The sequence below is a fragment of the Apteryx mantelli genome, chromosome 5, assembly GCF_036417845.1.
Source record: "Apteryx mantelli isolate bAptMan1 chromosome 5, bAptMan1.hap1, whole genome shotgun sequence".
NCBI lineage: Eukaryota > Metazoa > Chordata > Aves > Apterygiformes > Apterygidae > Apteryx > Apteryx mantelli.
The window spans coordinates 79,832,168-79,846,786 of record NC_089982.1 but is presented as its reverse complement, the minus strand read 5'-3'; the positions used below and the strand labels follow the sequence as shown (position 1 = coordinate 79,846,786).

General features: G+C 41.7%; 1 protein-coding gene across 2 annotated transcripts in view; it reads left to right on the top strand.

Moving 5' to 3' along the window:
- Window positions 1-12,401: 12,401 nt before the first annotated feature.
- The window catches only part of UVSSA (UV stimulated scaffold protein A), a 57,507-nt gene continuing 55,289 nt past the window's right edge, over window positions 12,402-14,619 (top strand). The window contains exons 1-2 of one of the 2 annotated variants that reach the window (XM_067298343.1): window positions 12,402-12,642; window positions 12,944-13,274. In XM_067298343.1, coding sequence (XP_067154444.1) covers window positions 12,545-12,642; window positions 12,944-13,274 — 429 coding nt within the window. In that variant the 5' untranslated portion in view covers window positions 12,402-12,544. The remainder of the gene's footprint in view (window positions 12,643-12,943; window positions 13,275-14,619) is intronic. The other variant, XM_067298342.1, reaches the window with a different exon arrangement.

Below are 14,619 nucleotides of genomic sequence, written 5' to 3'. Positions count from 1 at the left end.
TGCAAATCTGCTTCTTGCAGGAGCGTTTTGTAATGTTGAGCTTGTATACAAATATGCTTCCCTGACCCCAGACTTTGATATCTGTTTACTTTGAATTTTGCTGTAGTATTCGCTACCAGTTCTTTACCTTCAATGACGCATTACTCATTTCCAAAAGTGGTGAAGAAAGAGGGTGATATTTTTATCGGAGAGCTTTTATTCAGTTTAGCTAGTAAGTATAGAAAAAAGCACAGCAGCCACAGCCGAAGGGCTGCAACTCTCTAGTCCCAAAAGTTTTGCTTCTTTAGTGACCAAAAGATCTACTTTGACACAACACCTATCATGTCTTCATTTTTCATAATAATTGGGAAAAATGTCATCTGCCCTATTAAAAGAGAAATTACCCTGCCCTTGGCCAAAGCATATGCCATGTCTGGAGCCCTTCTCTGAAGAGGTAAAATGAAGAATTTCTCACTGAAGTGAGATTAGCAGAGCATTTGCGACATCCAGAAATACCTCTCTTATTCTAAACCAATTAGCAAGGATAATGACTGGTTTCTTTGCATCAGGAAACCATAAATAACATTGCCCATGTGTGAGGATGTGAGGTGCTAGATGGAGTTTTGAATCTGGATGAGGCATTTGTCTTCATACCTCTTTTTCATATTTCCAGGATCAGCATAAAAAGAAATCAGAGTATTGGGTACTGTTTTTGTTTTCCTGGCTGAATAAACTATGACCTTTGGGCCAATTAACCTAGTGCTGAATCTTCAGGTGTTTATTTAAAAATTGGTATTGCAAAATAATTCCTCTATCCAGGGTCTGATAAGTTTGAAATTAATTATTTTCATGATTTCACTCCATAAGAAAATCAAAGCTTCAAAATTATTCTGGTGGCTAGAATAAAAATTACAACCTGGTTACATATGCAGAGCAGTGAAACAGAGTTTAGGGCTCCTCCAGAAAGTCTCCAGGCTCAATTAAAGGTATATTAAAATGTCTAGGCTAAAACTTAGTCTGTTTAGTGCAATGTTTTCTGAATGTTCTTAATTAAAAAAAAAAAAAGGCAAATCCTACTAAGTATACCCATATGGATCAACATTATTAAAATCCAGAAGATTAAACATGCAACCTCACAACTTCAGCTGCTCCAACTAGTCCTCCCTAGTGGGGGCAGGTCAAGGGGCTGCTTTCATAGTTCCCAGCCATTAGAGGCACCTTCACATCGCTGTTAACCGTGTTCAGGTAATTGTGTCTTAAAGTTTGGAACACTCTCCGAAGTTTTTTTTTTTAACTCTGGTAGTCTTCAAAGCTTCATAAAACACTTTTTAAAAACTGTATTTGCAAAAATACTCCCTTCATCCTGTCCCCTTTGTAGGGACCACAGGCAATTTCACAGCAAGGTGGTGGGGCTTCAGGACTTCCTCTGTAGCTGCTTAGTCCTGCCGCTTCTGTTCTGTGGCAAAAGTCTTCTTTGTAACTTGATGTCTCACGAAAGAGCAAGGAGCGATATATCTGCAGTCTCCTGATTTTAGATGTCTGCTCTCCAACTTTTTGCAAGCCAAAATTACGTTTAGACCACATCTTTTAGAAAAGTACTGCCAAGAAACAGAGAATCTGTTTTCTCGCGATTAAAATACATGCTTTGTTTCCAATTGGAATTCATCTTTTGTTTTTTGTTATGCTTTTCCCTGCTATACTAAAGATTGTTTTAGGATGTGGTATTTTCTCCTTGAAGATACTTTTATCTTAGGAAGAAGTTACTTCTCAATCTTATTTTAGGTCATCAAAACAGATACAAATCTTTAGTTAATGGTATTGTTTCAACCCTTTCCTTTCTGCAGCTCTTTCCTGTACTCTTCTTATTTTTCATTGACTTTTTTTTTTTAAAGAAATATAGAAAGTTTCTATTATTCTAATATTAGCCATGCTATCAGGTCAGCCACACACATTAAATGTCACTTTCTTACAGCTTTTCGTTATTGCCCTGGAGCTTTTTAAGCCTGCTGTCACCATAGTATGAGTCAATAAAATATAGACATATTAGGAAAAAGCTTGTGACCATAGTATAGTATGAAGTATTGAGTTTCCAAGCATTTATGCTTGGAAACTATTAAATCCAGAACATGCCAAAGTATTTCAGTGCAGTTTGAGACCAGTTGCCTATATATATTTTTGAAGAGAAAATTATTGTATCTGTTTGCAACTTACGCATTTGTTTTCCTAAGCACTACAAAAGTTTTTAATTGTGCCATTTAAAAGACAAAGTCCAAACAATGTTAATGATTTAAACATATAGAGATGAGCGAAAATATATTGGATGTAGATAATTTGGGTTGCTTGTTTGTAGTAAGTAAACTTACCTTGTGTTTACATGCCTGTGACTGGATTTCTCAGTGTTTCCATTATTTGCTCTAGTAATTCAGTCTACTCTGGTGACTTTTAGAGCTGCAGATAGGGCTGAAATGTCACATAAGAGCTGGAGCCACTTTACACAGCAGTGGTTAAATGTGTCCATGGGAGCATTTTGCAGTTTGGTTGTGATTTCAGTTCACCATTGGTGCCCTTCCAAGAAAGAAGCACTATTTTGCCAGGTCCAGTTACCTCAGTTTTAATACAAAAGAAGGAGAACTTGAAGGTGCTTCAACAGCTTTTTGATGCAATCAAGCTTTGTTCTTGAACAACTCTTAAAAAGCCCAAGTACCTTCCCTTGCTATTACTGATTTAAGACTTTTGTTTTTCTTCTTCAGATAAAAGGCAAAATGTGCCTCTAGAGATATTTGGTGCTTCTGTGTTTTGCTGGAAGTTTTGCTGCATCCATTTTCCTCTACGAGCCCAGGAAGGCAGAGCGTGGCTCTGCCTAGGGAATGCCTCTGCCTTTGGCTGTTCCTCAGACAAAACTCTTCTCTCTTTGATTGTCATTAAAAGTAGTTTCCTTTATACAATAATCAGGAATGTGCTCTCCAAATAAAACCTCTTGCCTGCTATTTTATTGCTAAACTCTGATCACATTAAAGACCCCAATCTGATTAAAAATTCATTCCCTGGCCTGGAAACAGTGTGGCCTTGCAGAGAGATAGAAGATGCAGCAAGAGAACGTGTTATTTGAGCAGAATCCTTAAATGATGTGAGATTTATATATATATATGTATACATATGTAGGTATATATACACCTTTTTGATTGCTGAAGGGCCCTGGGCACTTAGATATCCTCACAGGTGATCCGTAAGGTTTTGGATGTGGGATGTTAAACCCATTGTCACAGGTCAATGCTACAGGCCCGTAAATATGCTAAAAAAAATAAAAACAACAACAACAAAACCCACTAATCACTGGCAGTGAAAATTGTTTGCGGCCTTACAGGAGCTTGTTCCAAGCACAGCAAACGCAACGCTGTTGCTTGCCGGACCCGCTACAGGTTTTCCTGCATTGCCATCTGCTGGGTGCTGCGCCAACGCACAGCCGAGAGGTCCCTGGGAGACCTTATGGAGCAGGGGCGAGCTGGGAGAAGGTCCGTGAGGATGTCTCGAGCAAATCGCCTTGCAGAAGATGGGTGATGCTCTCTGCATCTCACAGACCCTCATTCAATGAGCCCGATGGCCAGAGTCCTCCAAAGCGCAGTTTAAATGAAATGCCCTGTACTTCTCGTGTAGAAGAAATATAATCTGTGCTTATAATTAATTATGAGTACTTTCGCTGAAGAAGGATGGAAGCCAACAGCTTTATGAAGTATGTTTTTACTCTTATCTAAAAATTTAAACTACTTCATCCTCCCTATAGTTTCGTGAGCTTAATCAGTTATGTCTTTTTTTTTCCAGATCCAGGAAACTGTGGTTCTCGGTGGCTGTGCTGCTTTCATGGCCATTTAGGAAACTGGTGGCAAAGGCACTGACAGCATATTTTCTGTGATTTAAGAGGAGAGAAGGCTGTCATAGTTATCTAGCTCAGACCTTTATTAACCGTGCAGTTTCCTGTACTGTCCCTATAAATATATCTCGACCATTTTACATTACTGAGTGCCAGTTTTGTGTTTAGCTTAAAAAAAAAAATGTTTCCTAGAATTCAAGTTATGTGACCTCAGGGAGAACTGAATGTTCACTGCGTTATAAGCCTGTGCCAAAGGCTGTTGAACTGTTGTTGCAAAGCAGGCTTGTGCATATCCGCAGGTCACGGTTTGATCGAGAGGTAAGAGATTCTGCTGGAAAACAGTCTCGCCCCTACCTTCATTTTACTGATATATCAGTAACTGATCAATTTTTATGAAGAAAATAATTTGGGGAGCAAAAAGTTTGGGCTTACTTTGATATACTGTCTTTCTTGGAGAAGTTGACCCTTTTAATAGGAAGTCAAGAAATCTTTAACTGTACTGTTTACTGAGGCAGCTTCACCATCATTGCTTTTTTAGTATTTGATATCAATTTACTGTTAAGACTTGTATGAGGAAAATGAGTAATGCTTCATGTAAGAGGCCTTTTAATGCTTGTATAAAACAAGCTGAAACAAAGCATACCGGTGGTTGCACGAGTAAGATTGCTGGTCTCACTTTCGAGCAGGGACGTGATGCTGGGAGGTGCCACCACACAGGGGCTGGAGCAGGACTCCAGCGTCTGGGCTCCGCTCTTCTGGAAGGCTTTTGCATGATCTTTTAAAAGCCAGTTTAACTTCTTCTTCACATATCTGGACTACATCTACAATACTTGTTCTACAGTGTATGGAGGTTCAATTACCTAAAAGTTTTTGAAGTAATTTTGGGAGTCTCACCAGTGCCCGATATAAAACAGCTGTATGTTAGTAGGTTGTGCCCGATGCACGTATGGCTGAAACCGAGGCATGCGAAGGGAGGGATCTCTCTGTACGTGCCCTTTCGTGTCAACGACTGGATGCTGGGCTAAATACACCTCTTTTTCCATCTCACGGCAGGTATTTTTATATTTGCATTCTATGGTATTGTTCTAACTTGGAAACACGTTTTGGAAGTTCCCAAAGAGAAATGTGTTTTGTTAGCATTGCGCTCCTTAGCACTGGAATTTGGTTAAAATGCAGGGTTTGGAGGTGATAATGACATCATCAGTTGGTGGGTTTAACAAGCACCTACTGTTCTAGTGTGTGCTTTTCTTCCATATATCTTAAGAAAGTACCGTTTATATCAAGGAGAAATTATGTTGGCTTATTTAAAGAAATTCTACCATCTGTGACCAAGATCTTGAATTCTTGACTTTGACTGGACAGACCAAGGATTTGAGGAACTCATTTTGAGTTCAAACGCTGTCTTTCCATAGAAGTTATCACTATAATATTTAAAAGATATTAGCATACAGGGGATACAATTTAGAGATTCGTTAGTTATTGTTTTCTGTTTTTTCCCTCACTGTTTCCAGATTATCTTCTATTCCTCCTCTTCTCAGACAGTGCCTTCAGCAGTTTAACACTGAGAAGCTCATGCTGTGATAAAGGCAACACCATGAAACCTGAATAAATGTTGCTTTCCATTGTGTTGCTACTTAAATATCTGGCCATAGAATTGCAAAACATGACATTTTAAAAGCACAGATATAAATAAATGGCTCCAGAACGCAGGACTTGCTACCTTATTCTTTTCAATATATTTCTGTCTTCCTTTTAATTATACATATTTCCTTCTCTCTCAAACTGTGTTCTTTGTTCTCCATTTTTCCCCACTACCTCATAATCTCCTCAAGCCAGGGACTTTCTGTCTGCCTGTGAATGCTGACCTGTATAAATAATGTCTTCTTAAAAGCAGGGTGTTCTTTCATCATACTAGTAAAATAAATTCGCTAGAAAAGCTTGTTTTGATCCATGTGGCTTTCTTGATCATTGCTCATAAAAGATGATGGAAATACAAGAAAAGGCCTGAAGACTGACAGCACATTTGTTTGGGCCACTCTCCTTGTGCTGAAGGGATATAGTATATTTTGATATATGACTGAGGCCTCTGAATGCACATTATTGCTGTGTTGAAGCTACCTGGCATACAACCAGTACAGAGAAATATCAAATGGAAAACAGAATTGCTTCAGCTCAGCAGTACTGGGACGGTGGCTGTGCAATGTTATTCCAGCGGAGTGTGACATCTGTCGGTGGTTGATAGAGTTGAGAGCAGCCTCCACACCAGGAGCAGACTTCATCCCGGCTACACCTGGCCACTTAAGAGTCAGACTCTAGTCTGAGTCTCTGGATACTCCATAGAGAGAGGTCGAATCTTCCCATATGCTCAGGAGCTGCCCTTCTGGTAGGATGAACCACTCCGCAGAAGTCCCTCTCTTTCTAGTGACCATACAGGGAGTTGAGATGACTAATTCAGCTAGGCATCTGACTTCTAAATAGATAATGTTTTCTTAGATGGCTGATGTAGACGCATTTATGTGGCTAAAATGAGATATCTTCCCTAGGTCTAGTCTAATGACACTGTGTATAAAACTTCAGTAAACTGCATTAAGTTCCTGCCCTCACTGCTACAGTGTATAAATCTTCCTAGCACTACAGCTCTTAGGCATTTCAGAGCAGATCCCTCCTTTCTGCATCCTTGGAAAAAGAAGAAAAAAAGGAAGAAAAAGGAATTCCTTTTTGGTATCTGAAGCCACAACTATGCATGGTTTCTCATTTTGAGAGCCAGTAACAGCAAAGGAGACCACAGCTCTATTAAAGGTTATGGTTGGCTTTCCAAGGATGGGCTGGCTTAGATGGCAAGCAGAAAGCGCTTTAAAAATGTACTGTTGGTGACTCAGTGTTACACCCAAACCAATCTCTTTAAGCTGTTTAAGAAACTTCTGCTATTATCACATATTCCAAAGCAGCCATGTTTGTATACGTGTGCAAGTGACATTTTTAATGCTGCATGATTCAGTATCAGAGGGTCTTCAAGCAGAATTTGCCTGGATTTCCTCTTATTTCATTCCCTCTTGAGCTTGGGGTTCTCGTCTTCCTCAGCTCTCTCCTCTTACATTTTAACAAACTTCAAGCTCCTCCTGTTCTCAGTCACCTGATCTGAGTCGTGCTTTACAGGCTGGTATCTGAAAAAAAACAAAGACAAATGCTTGCAATGTAATGGGATTTTCATTAACTTTCTTTGGGTGCATTCATGGAAAAATATTAACTTGTGATGCAGACATTTGTTATCCAAACCAGAAAAGTGCCAGCTGGTTTTGGCTTTATTTGCCTTTCTCACTAGGTTCCAGTTTCTCATTAGGTTCCAGTTAGAGGCTACATAGGAAAAAGCAACTTACCCTCATTGATACTGGTGAAACATGTCGATGCTGGCCTGCTGTTTTCAGGAAACACCATAGGATTCTTTTCAAAAACTATTCTAGACATAGTTATAAGCTAAGTGTAGAGAGGACCTTCTCAATCTGTGATGGGTCTCTTAAAGCTATTCCTATTCCATCCAATTTACAAATGGTTATTTAATTAGTAATCTACACTGTACAGAGCAGATTCATTCATCTCCTCATATGACAGAATTATAAAACATTACAATAGGCTTAAGTGTTGTCACAGTCAATATTTCACATAATTAGAAGAGGTCGCCAAATATCTTTGGCCTTGCATTATTGATGGTTTAATGAATAGACTACTTTTCCGTTGAGAACATCTGTTTAAATACAGTTCTTGCCCCAGATGAGGTAGTTCAAAGCTTTCAATTAACTGTCATCCTTTTGCTAGAATCAAACCGGTGGTTAAGTATCTATTCATCTCGCATAGAAGGTCAGTATTTTCTTTGCAACCCAACTGGCACAAAGTCTGTGACAACTTAATATCAGTGTTTATCATGTTTCTGCATCTTCAGGCCTGAAACCAAAGTTATTTTAACTCCAGATTATTTGTAGGGAAGCTTTTTTGCCCCAGTTCCATTTGGCAGGAAAATAAGCCCTCCTTTTTAATTTCGTATCATTAAGCTGAATACAGCTATCTCAAAAGTTCAGTGGGATTTATTTCTGCCTGACATGTTCTTTTATTTCAAAGTGGAAAACAAGCACAGACAAAGAATCATCTAACAAAATGGTGGAACTGTCTTCTACCTGAATTTTTCTTTTATGGAAAGACTGCATCTTAAAATTTAATACTACATGAAAGTTTGAAACAATCCTTTTAAGAGCCATCAGTTTGACCTTTTAAATTTGTGAAGGAACAGCTGTTTCTTCTTTATTGCAAGAATCCTCTGACCTAAATAACTGGTGTCAATGGACAAAGTTGTGTCTTTGCATTGAGCCCTGTATTTCTCTGTGTATTTGGCCAGAGATACAGGGCCAACTGGTCATGCCTGGAGATATCCCACAGGAGATCTCTCATACTTCAGAAGCATTCCCTGCTTCATAACCCCCTCCAGCTTGTGTTATCCTCCCACAGCTCAGTGAGCATCACATAATCTTAGAGCACTCACAAATGTCCACAATTTGCAATTTCCTTTGGAAATGCCTCCTGCCACTGGTTATAGGCATGGGGTATCCTAGGAAGGCATTGGATAGGACAGCGCTCTCTGGAAGAGTCTCTGCTCCTGCAAGGTATCAAAATCAAACATTCACTTCAGGGAACACTTTGAAAAGTGTTACCATGATGCTCTTTCTGGTCTTTAAGACACTGCTGATATCTCGGCACAGAAGTAAGAAATGCAACCTACTGAATCAGTGAACAGTCACGATCTACGTGACATCAATCAGCAGGCTTGTGCTGCACTGCAACCAGGTGGAAAGTGGACGCAGCACTGAGGCTTGGAAGGTGAAGTGCAGTCGCGTTCGGTCCTGCTTCCGCGTGCCACTGGAGCGATGTCCTGTGTTCCCTTGTGCCAAACAACCCTGCATAGGCATCAGTGGAAAATCAACATAGGAGTACGGTGGTTGTGACTTGTGCAGCTAAATAAATTCTTCAGGCTTCTGGCTCTCTCTTCAGCCTCTTAGTGCAGATGGAGGAAGTATGGAAATACTTGAATGGCAGATATTTACCATGCTCTTTAAAAAGGAGAAGAAGGAAAAAAGCAAACAACTTGAGCAAACACAGTTTTATGTAATTGTCTTAAAGAAAAAAATAAATAGCTTAGCTGTCGTTGGGTTTTGCCTAAGGGACTACCATGAATGAGTTACACAACTGAACATTCATTCATCAACTGATTCTTTGCAAAACCATATGGCTCCTTGCAGGATTTCTTTAAATATTATGCATAGATATGAAATTGGTGTCTTTGTAGCTGTTAAGTCTGTTGCTTGAGGCTCATTTTGAAATACTGTTTCTAGATAGTAAAGCAATGTTAATTTTGCAAGCAATAGCCTAATAGAAAGCAGTTGTTCAGGCACTTTCAAACAAATTAAGAAAAGAAATTGAAAAATAAGAAATCTTGAAGGAGTAAACTGATCTAAACTTTAAAGATTAACTGTGCCATTGTATGTGATTTTCACATGAACTGTAGGACATCCATTTTACTAGATGGAAGACAATGAGGAAAAGAGAAACATTATTAAAAATGTCATTGGTTTCATATATCAGTTCAGAAACAACAGAACCTCTGCAAAATGCATACATTAATTTACTGCAGTAAATATGTCTGAAACAGAGTTCACTGCTTGTAAAAAGTGTTTAATGATGTCTTTCCCTATCACAGAAACCAGTACAGACAGCTGCAACAAGAATTCACATATGTTATTTTCAACGCGTGCCTTAACAGTGAAGTTGGGCAAGTACCTGGCCACGTTTTCAAAAGAGAAAAACTATTTTAAACATCTCTGGTTTTGGAGATGTTTAAAATGGGCACCTGCAAAGGCTTGATCTTTCCCAGTGGGTAAGCAGCACTTTTGGAAATGGAGGCCCTGTAAGACATTTCTAATTGGGTGTGTAAAAATGAAAGCAGGCCAGGTGATGCCAAGGGCGAATTCAGGGCAGCCCCACAATCTCCAGTAACTAAATAACGTTCTTGGTTAGTGCAAAGAGAGACCAGAATAGGGACAGGTCTTTTAGCTTCTCTCTCAGCATAGGTGACCCTAAGCAGAAGGGCACGTGCCAGGGACGTGCCCTTAGCATACAGCTGCACATGGAGTAAAACGCTGGATGCTTTCCCGCATGTGGGAAAGATGGAGGGAGCACGTTGGCAGAGGTTAACCACAGCATCAGGCTATAATATCCCCTTCGCTGTGGGCAGTGCTTCAGCTTCTCTCATACTGCTGTCATCCCACACAGTAAATGTTTCTGGTCAGTGCATCAAAAACGAGGCCAGCCTGCTCTCTCTGGCAAACGTGGCTGTGTACTTAGCAAGGAGCTGCAGGGCTCTGTGTCGTTGAACGTGACGCGGGAAGGGTCACTCGTGCACGAGTCTTATGTAAGAGGCATGAGAGGTTCACATCGCGTCGTGATGCTGGGACTTTGTGATGGTGACTAGTATTGGCTGTTTCAGGAGTTATATGTAGTAGTTATGGAACGATCTGTCTGTATTAAAAGACCCTTTGAAACCCCTCATTTGGTGACTTGGCTTAAATTTAATCCCATAGTTTAAAGCAGAAGTTTTCAGTCTTCCTGATTTTAAAATCTCACTCGGCACCTCTGGATGTGAAGAGGAAAAACCACAGGACATAATTATAATAAGAATCCATGGGGTATTACAGATCAGATTTTCAGGCTTCTTTTTCCTTTCATCTATGTTAATCTCTTTCTCAGTATTCTCTAACCCCTCACTATTTATTTGGTTCCTGATGGCTTTCACTTAATGTGTGTAGTACATCATCAAAGTACCTTGGATCACCGCAACGGGTACCCACCTGCTGCTGCAACTATGGTTACAACGCATCAAAACACAAGGAGGGAAAAGATCAGAAAGTTGTGTGCATGACTTGTATAGAAAGGAAAGGAAGAGGAAAAGTGAAGCTATGATATTCTGTTACGAAGCTTGCAGATGTCTTCCAAAAACAGGGACATATTTGCCAATGTTTTCTCTTCTTATCTGGAACTTCTGATGGCCTTAATAGCCATATCCAGTATAAAAGATGTTGCAGCCCACGGCTCTGGCAGGGAGAAGGTTTTACACTTGCATCATGTTTACAGATTGGGGTACCAGTGTGGATGGAGACTTAAACAGCTGACTGGAGCCTGTGAGTATTACGATTTAAAAATTCATTTTTCCTATGATTGTATTCAGTTCAGCAGGGACAAGCCTTAATTAAAACAAGCAATGCTTTAATGGTGACTCTTGTCTGTGGATTAATAACATCTTGCTTGATAAAAGTGCAGGCAGGCAGGTCAGCCTGCAGATCCTGGGAGCTTCTACCTCGCCACCTGACAGACTTCTAATAAAAAATCACTTAGTATACATAAATTTTTAGTGGTATCAAGCACTTCTGCGTTCTGCTGAGCTCAGCAGCATGCATGCTCAGCCCTTCTGAAAACAGAATAGTTTGCTTTTCTAAACTAGATTAACATCATTTTATATAATAGGTACATTAACTTGTCCCTACATATGGTGATGGGTTAGCTATAATGTTAGCTCTGAGGTTCTCAAGTGGAAGGTATCATATAAACACAGTTACGCTCTAGTATTTCCCTTGAAAGACCGGATAACTGGGTTTTATTCACCATTCTCTTCCCTCCCAGGCGTACCTCACTTATACAAGACGTACCATTTTACTAGGGCTACACCGTTAACAATCCTCTCATCTGTAAAATTTTCCAAAGCCAACATAATTTTCAAGTCCTGCAAAGTGGAGGAACTTCCCCAAAGAGCAAATCCATTGTGTATCTCACTGGAAGCCAAACCAAAATTCACCTTTTGAGGTAGAGGAGAGACTGGGTTTCCTGCCTCCCTTGCTTTAATGCCTCCGTATTTGCTTTTTAAAGAGGAACGTGGGCAGCTGGGAGAAGAGGGAGGCCGATGGTTTGACGCCAAGGCCAGTTCAGAACACTGTTTAATACACGAATGCCCATGCTGCGGCCCCGGCATGCCGCGTTTGATGCTGTTGAGAAAATCATTGCCCCCTCTACGCTAAACTAATCGCACGTCCAAGTGAACGACAGCAACAAATACCAGAACTGCAGCGTGAGGCCTCGGCCACGTCACGCAGGCTGTACGCGGCAAGCGCGCTGTAAACTAATGCGTGGGTTTACAGATCCGTGTTATACCCACCGGTGGGTATAATAATTTATAATAATAATTTGGGGGGCATGATTTTGGTGGCGGGTGCTGCGCCCTCGCCGCCGGTGGGGCTGGGGCTCCCCGAGGAAATGGCGCCGCGGCGGCCCGACACAGGGAACGAGCGAGCGGTTAACCCCGCGAAGCGAGGCGCGGTCCCTTTAAGGCCTTCCCCGCCTCCCCCTCGCGTGACGACACTCGGGCGTCACCGCGCAGGAGCGGGCGCAGTGGGGGGGGGGGGTGTTATGAGCGGTGGTAGGTGCTGCGGCGGGGGGGAAGAAGGAATGTACCACTCCCCTCGCGGCGGGGGGGGTGGCCCCTGAAGGGAGCGACGGTTGGGGCGGCCCCTGAGGCGAACGGCGGTTGGAGCCGCGGCGGCGGCGGTGGCGGCGCCCGGCGCGGCCTGACGCGACCCGGCCGGCGGGCGGCTGTGGGGTCCGGAGATGGACCAGCGCCTCGCCGAGCTGGTGGAGGAGCTCACCACGTCGGGGGAGGCGCAGCTGGAGCCGGGCAGAATGAGGGAGCTGAAGAAAATCTGCAAGTACGGGCCTCTCCGGGGGCTCTGGCTGCCCGGGGGGCGGGGGGCCGGGCCAGCCCGGGGCGGGCCGCGCTGCGCTTCGGGCCGCGGGGCCGGGCCGGGCCTTCGCCCCCTGGCCCCGATGCTGCACTTCTCGGGTCCAGGCAGCAGGTGCCGCGGAGGCTGCCCCAGAGTCTCCCGAGTGTGTTGTTTTAGCGGTGCATTGCGTTGCTGTCAGCACAGAGGCTGTTGGTTTAAAAAAAAAAAAAGTGTCTGTGTGTGAGATAACACTTTTTAAATAAATCCTGTTGTGTTTTTTTTCCAGGTCTTCAGATGAACACATCAGCTATGCCTATCATCTGCTGATGACACGGCTTAATGAGGAGCATGCCGAGATACGCTTCTCGGCTTTTCAGATTGTGCATGAGTTGTTTACCCGATCGCACCAGTTCCGGACATTAATTATTTCCAACTTCCAAGAGTTCTTGGAGCTCACGGTTGGGATAGACCATGAGCAGCCTCTTCCCCCGCCCAAAGAGGTGGCACAGAAGCTGAGAAGAGCAGCCATTAAGGCAGTACAAGACTGGCATGAGAAATATGGAGAGGCCTACAAGAAGCTTTCTCTGGGATATCACTTTCTAAAGCAGAATAAGAAGGTACTCTGCATTTTTACTTCAGTTTGCATTTTTAGGTGATGATCTCTAGGAGATGTTTAAAGTCAAATCAATAAATCTAAAAGGAAAACTGTTGGAAACAAAGCACTGGCTTTAAGGGTCATTCCCTTGACCATGGTCTTTAAAAAGCAAACCCCAAACTTACACACTCTTCCTTGGATTTATGGTGATAACACTTACATGAAGCAAAACTGTCACCTTAGAGCACAAGTTTAAGGATCTTCAAGAAGTAGGCCCTAACTAGTCTTAATAGAGTATTTTCTAAAAGTTTTCTGAACCTCAGATGCTTTTTAGAAAAATATTGTCTTGTTTCCATCAACTGGCTAGCAAGACTAATCTTAGAGGAAAACTTACACAGTTTACAGTATGCGCAAACATCATGCTGTAGTGCTGGCCAGAAAACGAGCTAAGCTTTCTAGTACAGTTGAAGCAAATGTCTTTTTATTATGAGCCAGTACTTCACTCAGAATGCTGAACTGTTTTTTGTGATTCCTTTTTTTAAATTATTTTTATTATTTTTATTTTCTTCATTGACTATTGTATTGTACAACTTATGGTTTAGTGATTAAATTTGCCAAGCTTCAGTGTTCTCTTAAGTACCGGCCAGCTAGTTGAGGAGAGGAAAAAGGGCTGTCTGAATCTCCAAACTAAGCTGCAGCCTGACAGCAGTAGAACAGTAAGAAGTATTTGTGGAAGGGGTTGAACTATAATGGAGAGACTATAGATTGTGGGGTGGTGGTGGGGAATGAATTGTTTTTAAAGTGATAGAATACTAGGAGAAACCATAAAGGACAGATCCACATTAGAGGAATAGATTACACATTGGAGGAGGGTTTTTATTTATCTGCTCGTGTGGTAAAGGAGTTAAATAAAACCCCCAGGCTGAACCAAAAGCTGCACTCAACCTTTTCTCAGGGTGCAAAGACGTTGTTCACCTAGTCTAGCTTAGATAGTGCAATATAGGCTTTCACCCACTAATGCTTATCTCAAGCCCCAAAGCGTAGCCTTTTTAGAAAGGAAATGACACTTTAAATTGAGGATAGTCTCAGCTATTAAGTCTTTCTCTGGAAGTTTAAAATAGCCTTATTTCTGTACTGCACTATCTAGTTCTGACTTCTTTTCGCTGCCCAACAAAGACAATATGTGTACATACTAGTCCCCCTCAAATGCGGTGTCATTCTGTGTCATATGCGAAGCTTAATTAAAGAGGAATTTCTTGTATGTAAACACTGTTTAGGCCTCCCTTCTAGGCCTAGAATTGTACTATGTTTTCATCACTCTTCTGCTTTGGTATCTCTTCTGAAGTGGAACAGTGAAATTGGTAACA